Source organism: Phyllobates terribilis, unplaced genomic scaffold, assembly GCF_046119375.1.
Source record: "Phyllobates terribilis strain yellow unplaced genomic scaffold, ASM4611937v1 Scaffold_140__1_contigs__length_4765195, whole genome shotgun sequence".
Taxonomy (NCBI): domain Eukaryota; kingdom Metazoa; phylum Chordata; class Amphibia; order Anura; family Dendrobatidae; genus Phyllobates; species Phyllobates terribilis.
The window spans coordinates 2,850,962-2,869,501 of NW_027362900.1; the positions used below are offsets into that span (position 1 = coordinate 2,850,962).

At 44.3% G+C, this 18,540-nt stretch overlaps 1 protein-coding gene across 3 annotated transcripts in view; it reads left to right on the forward strand.

The window, feature by feature from the left end:
- Window positions 1-13,990, forward strand: part of LOC141205556 (uncharacterized) — a 116,458-nt gene extending 102,468 nt beyond the window's left edge. Inside the window, exons 1-6 of one of the 3 annotated variants that reach the window (XM_073664124.1) lie at window positions 7,981-8,055; window positions 8,180-8,359; window positions 8,443-8,566; window positions 8,650-8,747; window positions 8,948-9,038; window positions 12,330-13,990. In XM_073664124.1, the coding sequence (XP_073520225.1) occupies window positions 7,996-8,055; window positions 8,180-8,359; window positions 8,443-8,566; window positions 8,650-8,747; window positions 8,948-9,038; window positions 12,330-13,855 (2,079 nt within the window). In that variant the 5' untranslated portion in view covers window positions 7,981-7,995 and the 3' untranslated portion in view covers window positions 13,856-13,990. Of the gene's footprint in view, window positions 1-7,980; window positions 8,056-8,179; window positions 8,360-8,442; window positions 8,567-8,649; window positions 8,748-8,947; window positions 9,039-12,329 lie in introns of those variants that run through there. The other 2 variants (XM_073664126.1, XM_073664125.1) reach the window with 2 other exon arrangements.
- The last annotated feature ends 4,550 nt before the right edge of the window (window positions 13,991-18,540 follow it).

Here is an 18,540-nt window from a genome sequence, read left to right on the forward strand (position 1 = left end):
CCAAACAATCAATTACACTTCAACCTCTCCTCTATGGCAAGACCGAAGCGCTGTCTAAGTACACCAAAGAAAAAATTGTACACCTGCACAAGGCTGGGATAGGCTTGAGAAAGGTCAGAAATCAGCCCAGAACTACATGGGAGGACCTGACCAATGACCTGAAGAGAGCTGGGACCACAGTCTCAAACATTACTGTTAGTAACACACTGCGCCGTCATGGATTAAAATCCTGCAGGGCACGCAAGGTCCCCCTGATAACGCACATGTCTAAGCCCGTTTGAAGTTTACCAATAACCATCTGGATAATCCAGAGGAGGCATGTGAGAAGGTCATGTGGTCAGATGAGACCAATATAGAACTTTTTGGTATCCACTCCATTCGCCATGTTTCGAGGACGATGAAGGATGAGTACAACCCCAAGAACTGTCTGATCTGTTTTGGACACACATATATCTATTAATCTCTTGATCCCTCAATCATCATATTGCTAACATACTAGATCTGTACAGCAGCCTATGTATACATTTACCTTTGGTGCTATCTTAGATGTGGCCATTACTGATATTGCTATTTGAGCTATGCACATGTACTTTATAAACTGCTTTAGGACTGGATTATCCATATATAGCTATTGTGTACATCTTCTATAGCAGGGGTCTCAAACACGCGGCCCGCGGGCCGCATGCGGCCCCTGAGGCTGCTTTATGCGGCCCGCAGGCACAGACCCCTTGATGATCCCGACCTTGTCCAGGAGGAGCCGCCGACAGCAGCGCTGAATTGCCGCACAGAGACTGTTTCCCAGCACTGCATTTCCAATGCCAGCCGGCGGCCAATCAGAGGCCAGCAGCTGATATCTGCGTGTCAGCGCAGCGAGTATGACGTCATTGCCATATGCAGATGTCAGCTGCTGGCCTCTGATTGGCCGGCGGCTGACATTGGAAATGCTGTGCTGGGAGACAGTCTCTGTGCGGCAATGCAGCGCTGCTGTCGGCGGCTCCTCCTGAACCAGGTCGGGATCGTCAAGGGGTCTGACTCTGTGGTGCCTGCGGGCCACATCTGCAGGAAGGACGCCGAGGGAACGGAGGATAGGTGAGAATCATCTTTTTTTTCTATTTTATGTGTGTGAAGAACAGCACAGGGAAAACATAGCCACAGGATGGGGACCTGGATGGGGCACATAGCCACAAGAGGGGACCTGGATGGGGCACATAGCCACAGGATGGGGACCTGGATGGGGCACATAGCCACAAGATGGGGACCTGGATGGGGCACATAGCCACAAGAGGGGACCTGGATGGGGCACATAGCCACAAGAGGGGACCTGGATGGGGCACATAGCCACAAGAGGGGACCTGGATGGGGCACATAGCCACAAGAGGGGACCTGGATGGGGCACATAGCCACAAGAGGGGACCTGGATGGGGCACATAGCCACAAGAGGGGACCTGGATGGGGCACATAGCCACAAGAGGGGACCTGGATGGGGCACATAGCCACAAGAGGGGACCTGGATGGGGCACATAGCCACAGGATGGGGACCTGGATGGGGCACATAGCCACAAGAGGGGACCTGGATGGGGCACATAGCCACAGGATGGGGACCTGGATGGGGCACATAGCCACAGGATGGGGACCTGGATGGGGCACATAGCCACAAGAGGGGACCTGGATGGGGCACATAGCCACAAGAGGGGACCTGGATGGGGCACATAGCCACAAGAGGGGACCTGGATGGGGCACATAGCCACAAGAGGGGACCTGGATGGGGCACATAGCCACAAGATGGGGACCTGGATGAGGCACATTAGTACAAGATGGGCGCCAGGATGGGGAACATTGCCAAAAGATGGGGACCTGGATGGGGTACATAGCCACAAGATGGAGACCTGGATGGGGTACATAGCCACAGGATGGGGACCTGGATGGGGTACATAGCCACAAGATGGAGACCTGGATGGGGTACATAGCCACAAGATGGGGACCTGGATGGGGTACATAGCCACAAGATGGGGACCTGGATGGGACACATAGCCACAGGATGGGGACCTGGATGGGACACATAGCCACAGGATGGGGACCTGGATGGGACACATAGCCACAGGATGGGGACCTGGATGGGGTACATAGCCACAAGATGGAGACCTGGATGGGGTACATAGCCACAAGATGGGGACCTGGATGGGACACATAGCCACAGGATGGGGACCTGGATGGGGCACATAGCCACAGGATGGGGACCTGGATGGGGCACATAGCCACAGGATGGGGACCTGGATGGGGCACATAGCCACAAGATGGAGACCTGGATGGGGTACATAGCCACAAGATGGGGACCTGGATGGGACACATAGCCACAGGATGGGGACCTGGATGGGGCACATAGCCACAGGATGGGGACCTGGATGGGGCACATAGCCACAGGATGGGGACCTGGATGGGGCACATAGCCACAAGATGGAGACCTGGATGGGGTACATAGCCACAAGATGGGGACCTGGATGGGACACATAGCCACAGGATGGGGACCTGGATGGGGCACATAGCCACAGGATGGGGACCTGGATGGGGCACATAGCCACAGGATGGGGACCTGGATGGGGCACATTAGTACAAGATGGGGACTTGGATGGGGAACATTACTACAAGATGTTTTCCATTATTACTATATGATGCTAATTGTAAGACAATATTACTGTATGTGGCCAATTGGGGGAAATAAAATTGTAAAAAAAATAAAAAATAAAATAAAGCATGAAAAAATATTGGGCACTAAAAATGCTGTTTTATATGTAAACTAAAGTAAACACAAAAAAGTGCACGTTTATTATCGCCACATCCATAACGACCCAAGCCATAAAAAAATAAACACGGCAAAAATGTTCAAAAGGTGTATGCAAAAAAAATGGTATCACTAAAAATGTCACATTGAACAAAGAATGCGGCCCCCCAAATTCAAATTTTTTCCATGTGCGGCCCATATACCCAGCCGAGTTTGAGACCCCTGTTCTATAGCCACCTTGCGAGCATTTCTAGTGTAGGAGCTTGGGTTATATACATTACTGTCTTTATGATGCACTAAGCACGTTACATGTATTGCTGCTTCCCTAATTGATGCATTGGCACTTTATTATCTTATAGGATCGTGTTGTGTACCTATTGTGATCCTTTTGGGTGTACTGTTTGAGGAACCATGTTGCATTTGCATTAGGCTTTGCCTACTTAATATCGATTATTCTTTAGACCCTGGTTCTCCGTCTATGACACACAGTTCCCTGCCTTACTGACGTATACTCCCTGATTTATGTAGTACTTGGTGTCAGCGTCTTCCTCCTTTTATTTTATTCCATTGGAAATTGCCTGTTTTTATACCTTTTCTGTAATAAAATTATAATTTCATCTTGACACTCTCCTGATTCCTTTTCCTCTTTTGGGTTATATGGTTGTTGAAGAGCACTTACTGAGACCAGTTCCCCCTATCTTTGGTCACTTGGGTGCGTGTTGAGGTATCAGAGGAACTGTTTCTATTTAAATGTCCAGGCTGGTTTATTGGTGCTTCATAAACCATGCCACAAGGAAAGGAAATAAACAGCCGTTCAGTGCAGGCAAAACAAAGTAAACAGTTCCAGCAATGGTACTTTAGAAATAGCCCAGAACACACAGGCTGTATAGCATTCAGTATACCAGCTCAGTCTTGAGACATCACACAGGATGCTCTGCCATATGTGCAGGGGTATAGGACTCCAGCTGCAACCATTTTTGGGCCAGATGCAGCAGATCAAACATGTGGGAGCAAGGGGGTTTGTCTCGGTGGTACGCCCAGCGTTGAACCCGTTGTGGCCTGACAGTCATTGTCGCTCACAGGCTCACCAAAATTTCAGTTTTCAGTTTCACATATTCTTTGGCATCTTGTAAGGCTAAGTCATAGAACGCCTTCTGGGGCTCCCCTGGTAAGTAAGGTGCCAGCTTTTCCACCCATTGCTCTCACTGCTTTCTTCCTCTCGGCGACCCTTTCAAAAACTTTCAAAAAGGTATCAATGTCGTCACCCGGGGTCATTTTCTCCAAAACTCTCCTCACAGCCTTACGGATGGAATAATTATCAGCTGACCTTGGAGTTGGAGCTGCCGCCGTGCCACAAACCGCCTCTGCGAGCAATTCAAACTGATGCTGCTGTTTTAGGTGCTGCTGTTGCTGGATCTGTTGCATAAGCAGCTTATTTGTCTCCTATTGTGCCAGCTACTGTTGTTGGTGCTACTGCTGCTGGGCTTGCACCAGGTGTTTAATCAGGTCCTCCATGCTGTCTGACATTGCTCTCTGGCTTATGGCTCCCTTCACCCAGGAAATGCAGCACCTCTGTAGCAGTCACACATGTTCCCTGAGAATGCTGCCCGCAATTCTAACACCAAATGTGGTAACACTACTCACTTGGGTGTGTGGTGAGGTATCACAGGAACAGTTTCTATTTAAACATCCAGGCTAGCTTATTCGTGCTTCATAAACCATGCCACAAGGAAAGAAAATAAACAGCCTTTCAATGCAGGCAAAACAAAGTAAACAGTTCCAACAATGGCACTTTAGAAACAGTCCAGGTCACACAGGCTGGATAGCATCCAGTATACCAGCTCAGTCTTGAGACATCACGCAGGAGGCCTTCTTACGTCCACACACAGACCATGTGTGAGAGAAACAGAATACATTTTACAATGTGAACTACACCCAGGGGTAGGGTGTGCGGGCAGCCAGACCCGCACATCTGTTCGGCTGCCCGTAAACCTGACCTGGATGCACAAACAAGCCTCTTACTACTATGTGCACTAGAGCAATGCTTATGGTTTATATCACAGAGAACAACCACCTCAGTGATACATACCTCCCATCAACTATGGGATCTGTGATTTCTATCTACGCCACTGTGTATAGAATGTGTATAGGATAATTGAGTATAATATAGTTATTATGGACGTGAGTTAATTAACATAGGGATAACAGACTCATTGCACAATGTTACGGATATTTCTTGTTGCTAAAACTGATTTTTTTTTCACTTTAAACATTTTTTAAACAACTCTGATTAGTGCAATCATACAGCATACAAGCCTCTGAATATTCAGGTCATGCACTGCACTACTGTAGTGCGGTGTATTGTCACTGCCTGTCAGTGTAATACTAATTGCCCCATACACATGAGATAAGTGTTGGCTGAACCGTCATTTCGCAGTTGGCTATCTCTCCCGACTCCCCCATACACAGAAATATTCCAGCTTTCCTGTTGTCTGTATGAGAGAGTCGCCTCCAGACTCCTCTAGGTGAGGATTATCTACAGGAAGAACAAACGGATTAGCCTCTGAAATTCATGATGCCAGATCCTTCTCTACCTTGATATCATCTGTCAGGAGGCCCCCAAATACTTTATATAGTCGATCAAACCACCCAAAATCAGTGCTTTCATGCCACTTTACTCTTTGTGTGTATAGGGGTGTTAAAACGTAACTTATTGGACGCTTCCTCTTGCCCGACCTAATAGACTTTCATACATTGCAGGCCCAGACACCATTATTAGGTGCCGCTGCACCTGTGCCATCTCTGCGGTGTTCATCGATATTCTGGTGCTCAAGAGTTACCGTATTTTTCAGACTATAAGACGCACCTTTTTCCACCAAAATTTTGGAGGAAAGCGCGTTTTATAGTCTGAACTGTGCCCCGTACTCTATACCTATGGCTGTGGGCTGTGGGGGGAGCGGCAGCGGGGGATGAGCGGAGCACAGGAGGCAGCAGCCGCCTGCTGCAGCCTACGCTGTGCCCGCTGCTAAAGAATATGAATATGCACTGCTCCCCATGCCTATGGGCGTGGAGAGCAATTAATATTAATTTTCCTTAATAGCTTGCACACTGTAGCCGCAGCGCGGCTCCTGCTGCTGTTCTACGGTCTGCTTTTAAAGATCATGAATATTCACTAGAATCCACTCCCATGGGTTGTAGTGCATATTCATGGTCTCTAACATCGGGCACACAGACCGCAGAGTGGCAGCAGGAGCCGCGCTGCGGGTACAGTGTGCATGCTATTAAGGAGAGTGAATGGTAACTGCTCCCCAAGCACACAGTTCTGGCGCGGGGAGCAGTGACTATTCCGGCACAGCATCTCACACTGTGTGACGGCGCATGGCAGTAATGCCATGCACGGCTCACACAGTGAGAGTGTCGGCAACCGAGCAGGACGCAGCGCTGGAGGAGAGAGGAGGTGAGTATAATTGTTTATTTTTGTGTGTGCAGCGTGATGGGAATCAGGGGGTGCCAAGCATACCAGGATGGGGATCAGAGGGTGCCAAGCATACCAGGATGGGGATCAGGGGTGCCATGCATACCAGGATGGGGATCAGAGGGTGCCATGCATACCAGGATGGGGATCAGGGGGTGCCATGCATACCAGGATGGGGATCAGGGGGTGCCATGCATACCAGGATGGGGATCAGGGGGTGCCATGCATACCAGGATGGGGATCAGGGGTGCTATGCATATCAGGAAGAGGGATGAAGGGTACCATACATACTAGGATGAGGGGTGCCATGCATATCATGAAGAGAGATGAGGGGTGCAATGCAGATCAGGAAGAGGGATAAGTGGTACCATGCATACCAGGATGAGGGGTGCCTAGCATACCAGGATGGGGATCAAGGGGTGCCGTGCATACCAGGATGAGGGGGGGCATGAATACAAGGATGAGGGGTGCCATGCATGCCAGGATGGGGATCAAGGGGTGCCATGCATACCAGGATGGGGGATTGGGGTGCCATGCATACCAGGATGGGGTATTTGGGTGCCTAGCATACCAGGATATGGATCAAGGGGTGCCATGCACACCAGGATGGGGGATTGGGGTGCCATGCATATGAGGATGAGGGGTGCCATGCATATCAGGATGGGGATTAGGGGTTCCATTCATATCTGGATGGGAATGAGGGGTGCCATGCAGATGGGGATGGGGGCCACATATAACAGGAAGGAGGGGGCCATATATACCAGGATGGGGGATATTAACAGAATTGGGGGACATTGCCCCTATAACAGTGTCAGCAGACCCCCTTTCCTTAACAGTGCATCATGACCACATGTTTTGCTTAATTTTTTTTTCTATATTCCTCCTCTAAAACCTAGGTGCGCCTTATTGTCCGAAAAATACAGTATTTTTTAAAAATCAAATGTTTTAACGTGTTAAAAAATAAAATGTGTCTTTTGCTTTTTTCATGTTTTTTTCTTTTTACACAGAATTGTTGGTGCCAATTTTCTTTTGAAACATTTTATTATCTGCTTTTTTCTGGTGTTTTTCTTGTAATATAGGAAAGCCTAAGGCCAGAAATAAACCCCATAAACACTGTACATGGAGACTTTGATATCAAATAATTTCTCTCTGTGGTGTTTGTACAAACAAAAAAGATTTAGAAATGCCTCAAACTTCTGTGTGTGAATCAGACATGAGATCTAATGTGATAGAAGATTACAGTCCGGGGAAGACGGGAAACATTCATATAGACGGGTGGTGATGTAGTCAGTGAAGAACTCTGGCCAAATATGTTTGTAGAGCCGTAGTAGAAGATGATGTCATCCTCTTTATGAAGTAGTTATTTTTCATGTCACGTGTAATGAATATCTCCTGCAGTATTGCTAATGCCGATTCCAGTGTCTGTAAATGAGACGAAAATTAGCGTTATGGAAGATGAGTCTATGAGAAACGTATTCAGCTGCCGAGACGAGGAAGAACCTACTTGTTGTGTGTAGCCTAAAATATATAGGTTTTATTAGTAGATGTAAAGAAGAAAACTACTGTAAAATAATAAATCCCCTCATATGTTTCCCCTTATTATCTGCAGTAATTGTATGATGTTACATCGACTCCCCTTCTTCTCATTCAGATCCCTACAATATCGGATCCTCTCAGTGAAGATTTTCTATAGAAGAGAATCTTCCTGATTGTCCATGTCCATCTTTGATGGGTAAGAGACATGATGGCAGAGAAAATATTACACCTCACCCTAGAGATCCTTTTCCGTCTTACTGGAGAGGTGAGAGATTCTGATGATGTCACATCATTCTTATCTATGGGAATAACAGATGGACAGAACTGGAGAGGTGAGGACTCTGGAAATGTCTGGAGGGAGATATATTAATGTGTCTTTCCATAATCAGGATTACACAGTAGTGAAGAAGACCTCTAGTGAGCGCTGTCAGGCCCCTGTGTCTGAGGGATGGGGAAGACCCCTGAGCCCAATCACAGGGCCTCCACCTCACCCCCTGATACATGACTACATCAATGACCAGAAGATCCTAGAACTCACCTACAAGATGATTGAGCTGCTGACTGGAGAGGTGACACTGCTGGGAATGCTGGGACATTATACATTAATGCTATGATGGGATAGGGGGGATGACAGTATCATTGTATGTGTCAGGTTCCTATAAGGTGTCAGGATGTCGCTGTCTATTTGTCCATGAAGGAGTGGGAGTATTTAGAAGGTCACAAAGATCTGTACAAGGACGTCATGATGGAGGTTCCCCAGCCCCTCACATCACCAGGTAATAGACAGGACTAAATACACACAGCCTATAAATATCTGTATGTAAAGAATGAATTCAGTCCCTGTATGTGTTTCCTGCAGATCTATCCGGTAAGAGGACAACACCAGAGAGATGTCCCCGTCCTCTTCCTCCACAGGACTGTAAACAAGAAGATCCCAATGTTCCTCAGGATCATCAGGTAGATGGAGAGAAGGTGTCATGAGATCTCCCCTATGATGTGTAGACGACTGTGAAGGTCTTGTGTTCAGTCTTGTTTTATCCACCAGTATTATATGTTTTATACTTGTGTAATGAGAACGATGGAGATGGCAGGATTAGAGCTGATCATAGATGGGACTTCTCCATCTGTCTTGTGACTTTTACAATATTTGTTTTCAGAGTGAAGATCTGACCCATATTAATACTACAGAGACATATGTGAGGGATGATGAGCGGTGTACAGAGGAGACTCCTACATATGACTATCCAGGTGAGTAGTAACCACTAAATGCAGAGTAGTCACAGATTCTTCTCAGTCACTGGCTGTGGCTGCTTTATCGGTGGTGTAGTCCAGCCGTATAACAATTATGTGATGACTATTTTGCCACAAGACCACAAAATTGACCTACACCGAAAACTGTTGCAATGGCTTTGAGCATTGAAAGCCCTTTTCTATAGAACTTACAACCTGGGAGATCCACCTACCCCCTGGGATTAGAAGACACTGACCGGTACGTTCCCAGATCTGTAAACTACAAAGCTAAATGACAGCGTTTGTAGAATGTGCTGACAAGTTAGAAAATCAGTTGAAGAAAAATAATGTGATGGGCCAGTAAGAGAAATCGGAGGGTAATGATGCTGTTGGCTTCCTAGAACCCTGATATCTTATTGGCTGGTCTACCTTCTCTCCCTTCTGTGCTGCTGAATGTGCTCATATGGTCCCATATGAGCCACTCTCTTGTTGCCTTGGTTGTACGTTTTGGGTCATTGCCTTGCTGGAAGACTCAGCCACGACCCATATTCATTGCTCTTACTGAGGGAAGGAGGTTTTTGGTCAAAATCTCGCAATACATGACCATATCCATCTTCCCTTCAGCACGGTGCAGTCGTCATGTCCCCTTTGCAGAAAAGCACCCACGAAGTATAAGGTTTCCCCCAGCATGCTTCACAGTTGGGACGATGTTCTTAGAGTTGTACTCATCCTTCTTCCTCCAAACACGGCGAGTTGAGTTAATTTGTAAGAGCTCAATTTTTGTCTCATCTGACCACAGCACCTTCTCCCAATAACCCACAGAATCATCCAGGTGTTGATTGGCAAACTTCAGATGGGCCTGCACATGTGCCTTCTTGAGCAGGGGGACCTTGCGGGCGCGGCAGGATTTTAAACCTTTAAGGCATAATGTGTTACCAATGGTTTTCTTGGTGACTGTGGTCCCAGCTGACTTGAGATCATTAACAAGTTCCCCCTGTGTAGTTTTAGGCTGATCTCTCACCTTCCTCATGATCAAAGGTACCCCACGAGGCGAGATTTTGCATGGTGCCCCAGATCGATGTTGATTGACAGTCATTTTGTATTTCTTCCATTTTCTTACTATTGCACCAACAGTTGTCTCCTTCTCGCCCAGCGTCTTACTTATGGTTTTGTAGCCCTTTCCAGCTTTGTGCAGGTCTTTGATCTAGTCCCTGACATCCTTAGAAAGCTCTTTGGTCTTGCCCATGTTGTAGAGGTTAGAGTCTGACTGATTAATTGAGTCTGTAGACAGGAGTCTTTTTAAACAGGTGACTATGTACGGCTGCTGTCTTTAATGCAGATAACGAGTTGATTAGGAGCATCTAACTGGTCTGTAGGAGCCAGAACTCATAATGGTTTGTAGGGGATCAAATACTTATTTCTCACTGCAAAATGCCAAAAAAAAATTATCTAATTTATACAATGTGATTTTCTTGTTTTGTTTTTTTTTTGGGGGGGGGGGGGGTGGATATTCTATCTCTCAATGTTAAAATTAACCTACCCTTAAAATTATAGACTGTTCATGTCTTTGTCAGTGGGCACACTTACAAAAACAGCAAGGGATCAAATACTTATTTCCCCCACTGTATGTCTAAGCTGTGCGTGGTTGATGGCTGTAATATACATTTATTCACGCCTGCAGGAGATGTGTTGGCTCCAGCCCTGGTTTCATGGATTCACGCCACGTCATAAATTCCATTATGTTTTCAATCCTAAAGAATTCAGATTACTGCACAATCTCTCCTGAAATGGGGGCATTAATACTTTCTCTACTCTCCTGGTCAGGACTCATAGTAGCTCCAATGATCCACCATAAACGAGTGCAACTCTGATTTAGTGTTGGAGCTCTTCCCTCATACATATGTTGATATTTGGGGATGTAACGTGTTTTCTTTATTCTATTTGTATGATTTGTGGTGGGATTGGCCTGCCTCACTTATGTGAGTCTGCAATTCCCTGGTAGTCTTTAAAAATAAGGTCTCCATTGCCTTTCCAAAATGTCAGAATCTAAATTTACAGGCTGTTCTGTGGTGTAAGATGGGAAGAAGAATAGTCAGGTAGCCGGGTCAGAACCAGGAGGGCAGAGAAAATACAAAATCAGAAGACACACGAGTAGTCAGTAAACGGGCCGGGATCACAACAGGAAACAAATACACAAGCCGGGAGCTGAGCACACAGGACTGAACCAGAGGAGAACAAGGCTGGATCTGGCAGCTTCCGGCAATATGCTTCCAGCTTTAGTAGGGTGCGGTGCTTTCCAGTTGGCTGAAGCAGGGAGCAGATTACTCCAGCTGGACAGCACACACACCCATACTGGCAGACTGGATGGTACTACAGGTCCCAGGCACCCTAATCTTCCTGGTTGGTCAGAGCCTGCGCCACCTACAACTTCTGGTTCTGACGTCTCCTCCATCACCAGCGCCGCCTGCAGGATGAATAAGGCGGCTCCTGGTGACAGAAGCAGATGTCCCAAGAGCAAATCCAGATGAAATGGGACAAACCATTTGCAGAAGCTCTAATATGACAAAATGGCAGAAAATTAGAGCAGTAGAAATCCCCATAAAGTGACTCCAATTTGGAAATTATAACCCTCAGTGAAATAATCTATAGGAGTAGTGACTATTTTGACTCCACAGGCACTTTCCAGAAATTAGCATGCAGTGGATGTTGGAGAGTGAAAATTGCAAATATGCCATTTTATTACCCAACACATAGTGCCTAGATTGTGCTCCAGGAGACACACACCGTAAATTAAGTGGGTTCTTCTCACTATAGTAATGCCAAATACATGGATGCTGAGTGTGATTTGGGCGCACTGCAAGGCTCAGAAGTGAGGGGGAGATCTGACTTTGGGAGAGTGGTTATTGCTGGATTGATTTATGGAAGCCATGTTGCTTTTCAAGAGCCTTTGAGCCACTAATAATGTGGAAACCTCTGGTTTTCCATTGACAGATGATGGACCTGAGTGGGGACTTGTTTTTTGTGAGATGAGTAGAAGTTTTTATTGGTATCATTTTTGACTACATAACATTGTTTGGTGGCTTTATATTGCATATTTGGGAGACAGAATGAACAAACAGTTTTACACATCATGCTCCACTGGTTCATCCTATGAGGTTTTCTATTAGGCTGTGAACTGTCATTGTCTTGGTGAATAATTCAATATTTTACATAACTTGCCATTTCACAGACATTAAGTAGAAATTTTCAAAAATATAATATTCAAGGATATTTTTATTCATAAATAATAATTGGTTTTATTCTTGGCAGATGACTGTACCAGGAGATCAGAGGGACAGCGGACATCTTCAAATTTTACATCAAATGATCTTGAGATACCACATGATACAATTGAAGTGAATGCCATTACTCCAGATATACCATCATCCCTTCACAGCAAAGATCTGTCATCTGATCCTTTGAAACAGGTCCTGTCTTATGATTCATTACTGACTACTAAGGAAAATCAAAGTCACAAAATAAGCATTAAAAAACAAATTGCTCCTAAAGCAAAGAAGACATTTTCACTTTCAGAATATGGAAATAGTTTTCCCTTCGAAAAGTCTTTTCTTAAATATCAAAACCTTCACCCAGCAGAGAATAGATTTTCTTGTTCCAAATGTGGGGAATGCTTTAACCAGAAAACAGATCTTGTTAGCCACCAGAGAATTCACACAGGGAAGAAGCCATTTTCATGTTCAGAATGTGGGAAATGTTTTGACCGGAAAGCACATCTTGTTATCCACCAAAGAAATCACACAGGGGATAAGTCATTTTCATGTTCAGAATGTGGGAAATGTTTTAGCCATAAATCAGCTCTTGTGAGTCACCAAAGAACTCACACAGGGGAGAAGCCTTTTTTATGGTCAGAATGTGGGAAATGTTTTAACCAGAAAGCACATCTTGTTAGCCACCAGAGAACTCACACAGGGGAGAGGCCTTTTTCATGTTCAGAATGTGGGAAATGTTTTGTAGATAAATCAAATTTAGTTGGGCACCAGAGAATTCACAAAGGGGAGAAGCCTTTTTCCTGTTCAGAATGTGGAAAATGTTTTACCCTGAAATTAACTCTCAATAAACATCAAAGAACTCACACAGGGGAGAAGCCTTTTTCATGTTCAGAATGTGGGAAATGTTTTGTAGATAAATCAAATTTAGTTAGGCACCAGAGAATTCACACAGGGGAGAAGCCTTTTTCATGTTCAGAATGCGGGAAATGTTTTGTGAAGAAATCATCTCTTTTTAGTCACCAAAGAACTCACACAGGGGAGAAGCCTTTTTCATGTTCAGAATGTGGGAAATGTTTTAACCGGAAAGCACAGCTTGTTATCCACCAAAGAAATCACACAGGGTATAAGTCATTTTCATGTGCAGAATGTGGGAAATTTTTTAGCCAGAAATCAGATTTTGTTATGCATCAGAGAACTCACACAGGGGAGAAGCCATTTTCATGTTCAGAATGTGGAAAATGTTTTACCCGGAAAACAAATCTTGTTAGCCACCAGAGAACTCACACAGGGGAGAAGCCTTTTTTCTGCTCAGAATGTGGAAAATATTTTAACCACAAATCAAGCTTTAATAACCACCAAAGAACCCACACAGGGGAGAAGCCTTTTTCCTGTTCAGTATGTGGAAAATGTTTTACCCTGAAATTAACTCTCAATAAACATCAAAGAACTCACACAGGGGAGAAGCCTTTTTCATGTTCAGAATGTGGGAAATGTTTTGTAGATAAATCAAATTTAGTTAGGCACCAGAGAATTCACACAGGGGAGAAGCCTTTTTCCTGTTCATAATGAGGAATGTTGTGTGAAGGAATAATCTCTTTGTCACCAGAGCAGTCACACAGGGGCGAAGCCTTTTTTATGTTCTAAATGTGGGAAATGTTTTACTTGGAAATCAACTCTTAATAAACATCAGAGAACTCACACGCAGGAGAAGCCTTTTTCATATTCAGAATTTTGGAAATGTTTTAACTGAAAATTGTACCATATTTGGCCTCCTTGAAATGAAAACACTCATACTCAGATCCCGTGCCAGCGCCGTTCCAGCGGTGTCGGGACTCGCGTTCCCAGAGCTCACATGAGGTTGTTACATCACTTGAGCCCTGCGCAAAATCAGTGCCGGTTTCACTGTCCCCGCCTTCGGACGTATTGAACATCAACAGGAAGCCTTTGGTTGTGGCTGCTCTCTGGCTCCTTTGTGATGTTCGATTTGTCTGGAGGTGGGGACTGTGACAACAGCGTTGATTGGGCGCAGGGCACCCATGACGTAACAACCTCACATGAGCCCCGGGAACACACATGCCGACCCCGCTGGAACGGCGCATGCATGGGTTTTTATAAGTTTTTGAAGTTTAATAGAACCAAACATGGGGTCCACTACTTGGACAACCCTTTTAAACATCAAAAATCCCACACAGAGAGAAGCTATTATCATACCTGGATTTTAAAAAGTGAGTTATTGGAAAATTGTATTTTGTTGGCCATCAAAATAACTCAGACAGGGAGAAACTATGTATGTTATTGACAAATTGTACAAAAACATATACCAGACAGTCATATAATTAAATGAGAAAGGGAATTACTTCAGAACTTACCATAATTTGTGGACTATAAGACACACTATTAGCAAGATAAACATCTTGCTAACAAATGAGTGCGTCTTATAGACTGGAGGCAGCTTCCAGTGACTGAGGAAAAATTCATACAGTGTCCTTCCTGATCACTGAGAGAACTGCTCTCTCTCTCCTCCAGCACCACACTTATCTAACCGATTGATGTAGAGCAGGAGAGGAAGGTACCGGGACCTGCACATCCTGAGTGAGTAGCTGAAGGACCTTCCACCTGACTAGCTCAAGGATCTTTCAGATGTAACACTGTTTTTTACAAATTTTCAAAAGTTGTCAGGTTAATTTATGAAATGAGCCATTTCTTAATGATTTTGACCTTGTGAATTCAAATCTGACAATGAATTTTTTTAGTTGTCTCTTGTTTCTATGATATCCAAGAGTTTTCCTTGTACTGCTACATATAATTAATGCATAAAAGTTTCAGGACTTTGAAACATAATTACTTTTGCAAATATAAAGATGCAGAATATTTTGTTATGCCATTTTTCTGATATTTATTTAGAGGAAACTTGGCAACAATTCAAGTAACTAAAATCTGTGCAAACACTATTGTGAATTATAAACAGTTACAGAAATTGCATTACAAAATTTGCTCCTCATTCAGTGACAACTTTTTTGTTTGTCTCTTGTACTTCTGCATCCGATCACCTCTTACAATTGTCCAACTCTAATCTGCAAGCATTGATGGATTCCATTTTCCTTGATATCTTTTCTCCATTGCCGCAGTATCTGGGTGAAATCTCTAACCATTCTCGTCCCTCACTGCTCCACAGTTTGATGGAAAAAAGTCTAGAAGCGAATGTAAGAAATTAATCTTTATGTTACAACCCAGATCCTTATAGGTTTTGAGGAGACTTTCCACCAACGCTTCATAGTTATCTGCTTTTGAGTTTCCCAAAAAATTAGTTATCACTAATGCAAATGCTACCCATGCAGCCTTTTCCTTTCTCCGCAACAGAGAAACTCATTATCTTGGAGAAGCATATGAATCAATTAAGACTCTTTCCTTTATCCTTTCTTCACTCAACTTTGGGAATTTATCAATGAGATACTTGAAAGCTTTTTAGGGAGGAGTAGGCACTGAAATACTCGGATGCTTGTTACTCAAACTGAGCAATTCCTAATGCTCGGATGCTCGTCTATGGGAAATTTTAGCTGAAAGAGTTACAATACAAACAATTGTTACCGTCTACCTTTCGTGTCCCCCCTATCTCCTCATAGATTGTAAGCTTGCGAGCAGGTCCATCACTCCTCTTGGCATCTGTAGATTTATGTGATTGTTATTCTGTAATGTCTTTTATTGTCTGTACAATTCTCCTCTACAATTAAAAGTGCTGTGAAATACAGTACAGAACAAAAGTTTGGACACCTTCTCATTTAAAGATTTTTCTGTATTTTCATGACTATGAAAATTGTACATTCACATTGAAGGCATCAAAACTATGAATTAACACATGTGGAATTATATACTTAACAAAAAAGTGTGAAACAACTGAAAATATGTCTTATATTCTAGGTTCTTCAAAGTAGCCACCTTTTGCTTTGATGACTGCTTTGCACACTCTTGGCATTCTCTTGATGAACTTCAAGAGGTAGTCACCGGAAATGGTTTTCACTTCATAGGTGTGCCCTGTCAGGTTTAATAAGTGGGATTTCTTGCCTTATAAATGGGGTTGGGACCATCAGTTGTGTTGTGCAGAAGTCTGGTGGATACACAGCTGATAGTCCTACTGAATAGACTGTTAGCTGCTTTTTTCTTGCCATAATACAAATTCTAAGTAAAGAAAAACGAGTGGCCATCATTCCTTTAACAAATGAATGTCAGTGAGTGCGAAAAATTGGGAAAACTTTGAAAGTGTCCCCAAGTGCAGTTGCAAAAACCATCAAGAGTTACAAAGAAACTGGCTCACATGAGGACCGCCCCAGGAAAGGAAAACCAAGAGTCACCTCTGCTTCTGAGGATAAGTTTATCGGAGTCACCAGCCTCAGAAATCGCAGGTTAACAGCAGCTCAGATTAGAGACCAGGTCAATGCCACACAGAGTTCGAGCAGCAGACACATCTCTTCAACAACTGTTAAGAGGAGACTTTGTGCAGCAGGCCTTCATGGTAAAATAGCTGCTAGGAAACCACTGCTAAGGACAGGCAACAAGCAGAATAGACTTGTTTGGGCTAAAGAACAGAAGGAATGGACATTAGACCAGTAGAAATCTGTGCTTTGGTCTGATAAGTCCAAATTTGAGATCTTTGGTTCCAACCACCGTGTCTTTGTGCGATGCAGAAAAGGTGAACGGATGGACTCTACATACCTGTCTCCCACCGTGAAGCATGGAGGAGGTGTGATGATGTGGGGGTGCTTTGCTGGTGACACTGTTGGGGATTTATTCAAAATTGAAGGCATACTGAACCAGCATGGCTACCACAGCATCTTGCAGCGGCATGCTATTCCATCCGGTTTGCGTTTAGTTGGACTATCATTTATTTTTCAACAGGACAATGACCCCAAACACACCTCCAGGCTGTGTATGGGCTATTTGACCAAGAGGGAGAGTGATGGGGTGCTACGCCAGATGACCTGGCCTCCACAGTCACCAGACCTGAACCCAATCAAAATGGTTTGGGGTGAGCTGGACCGCAGAGTGAAGGCAAAAGGGCCAACAAGTGCTAAGCATCTCTGGGAACTCCTTCAAGATTGTTGGAAGACCATTTCCAGTAACTACCTCTTGAAGCTCATCAAGAGAATACCAAGAGTGTGCAAAGCAGTCATCAAAGCAAAAGGTGGCTACTTTGAAGAACCTAGAATATAAGACATATTTTCAGTTGTTTCACACTTTTTTGTTAAGTATATAATTCCACATGTGTTAATTCATAGTTTTGATGCTTTCAGTGTGAATGTACAAGTTTCATAGTCATGAAAATACAGAAAAATCTTTAAATGAGAAGGTGTGTCCAAACTTTTGGTCTGTACTGTATGTTGGCGCCATAGAAATAAAATTATTATATTGTAAAGGAGGGCCTCATACACATTCTGTTCAAATTGTGATGTCGTGGTACTCCTAGACTCATAAAGGCTATGCCCTAAGTGCAAATCCTGCCTAAAATTACAAGCAGGGTCATTCATACACCCTTGAAGGCACCAATTGTAGTGCCTCATTCAAATATTGTGAACAAAGTGTAGTGGCACTTCTACACTCATAAAGTGCAAAGAAAGGAAAAAACTATAAGCAGGGTCATTCATTGACTCTAGAAGGCATCAACTGGCAGGCCTCATTCAAATATTGAAGATTAAAAATGCTTTATGTGCTGCTGTCATCTGGTGGTGTGGAAAAGTCAGGGCTAATCCAGGCTTTGTTCATTATTATCAGAGTGAGCCTGTCAGCCAGGTACTGCTTGATCATCTTTAAAAACCTTTCCCTCCTTGTCATAAATACCCGGTCATCAGGGCATGGACGCTGGTAGGGTGTCATGAAATTGGCCCAATTGACCCACAGTACAAATTTTATAATGGCACAGCAGCAATCAGCCATAGGCCATGCATGAAGTATCACGGTCTGGGCCAGCATTTACAGCTTTGAATTGAACTTCAAATTCAGACAAGGTGGGTGAGGGATCGGTGTAGGTCTGCTGTGCTGAGAGCCCTGATAACACATGCAACAGCTCAACCTGCTTTTATGCTCAGCCACACTCTTATGGCAGAAATATGAATTTTATAGATTAGTATTGGTACAAAAATTTAAGGAAGGCAGTTGACTGAAAGTAAGTGGAAGCCTGCCGGTCTGGGAGGCCTACTGTGATCGGAAACACACATGAAGGAGACCCAAGCAGAAGTTTCCCCATTTCCAAAAAATTA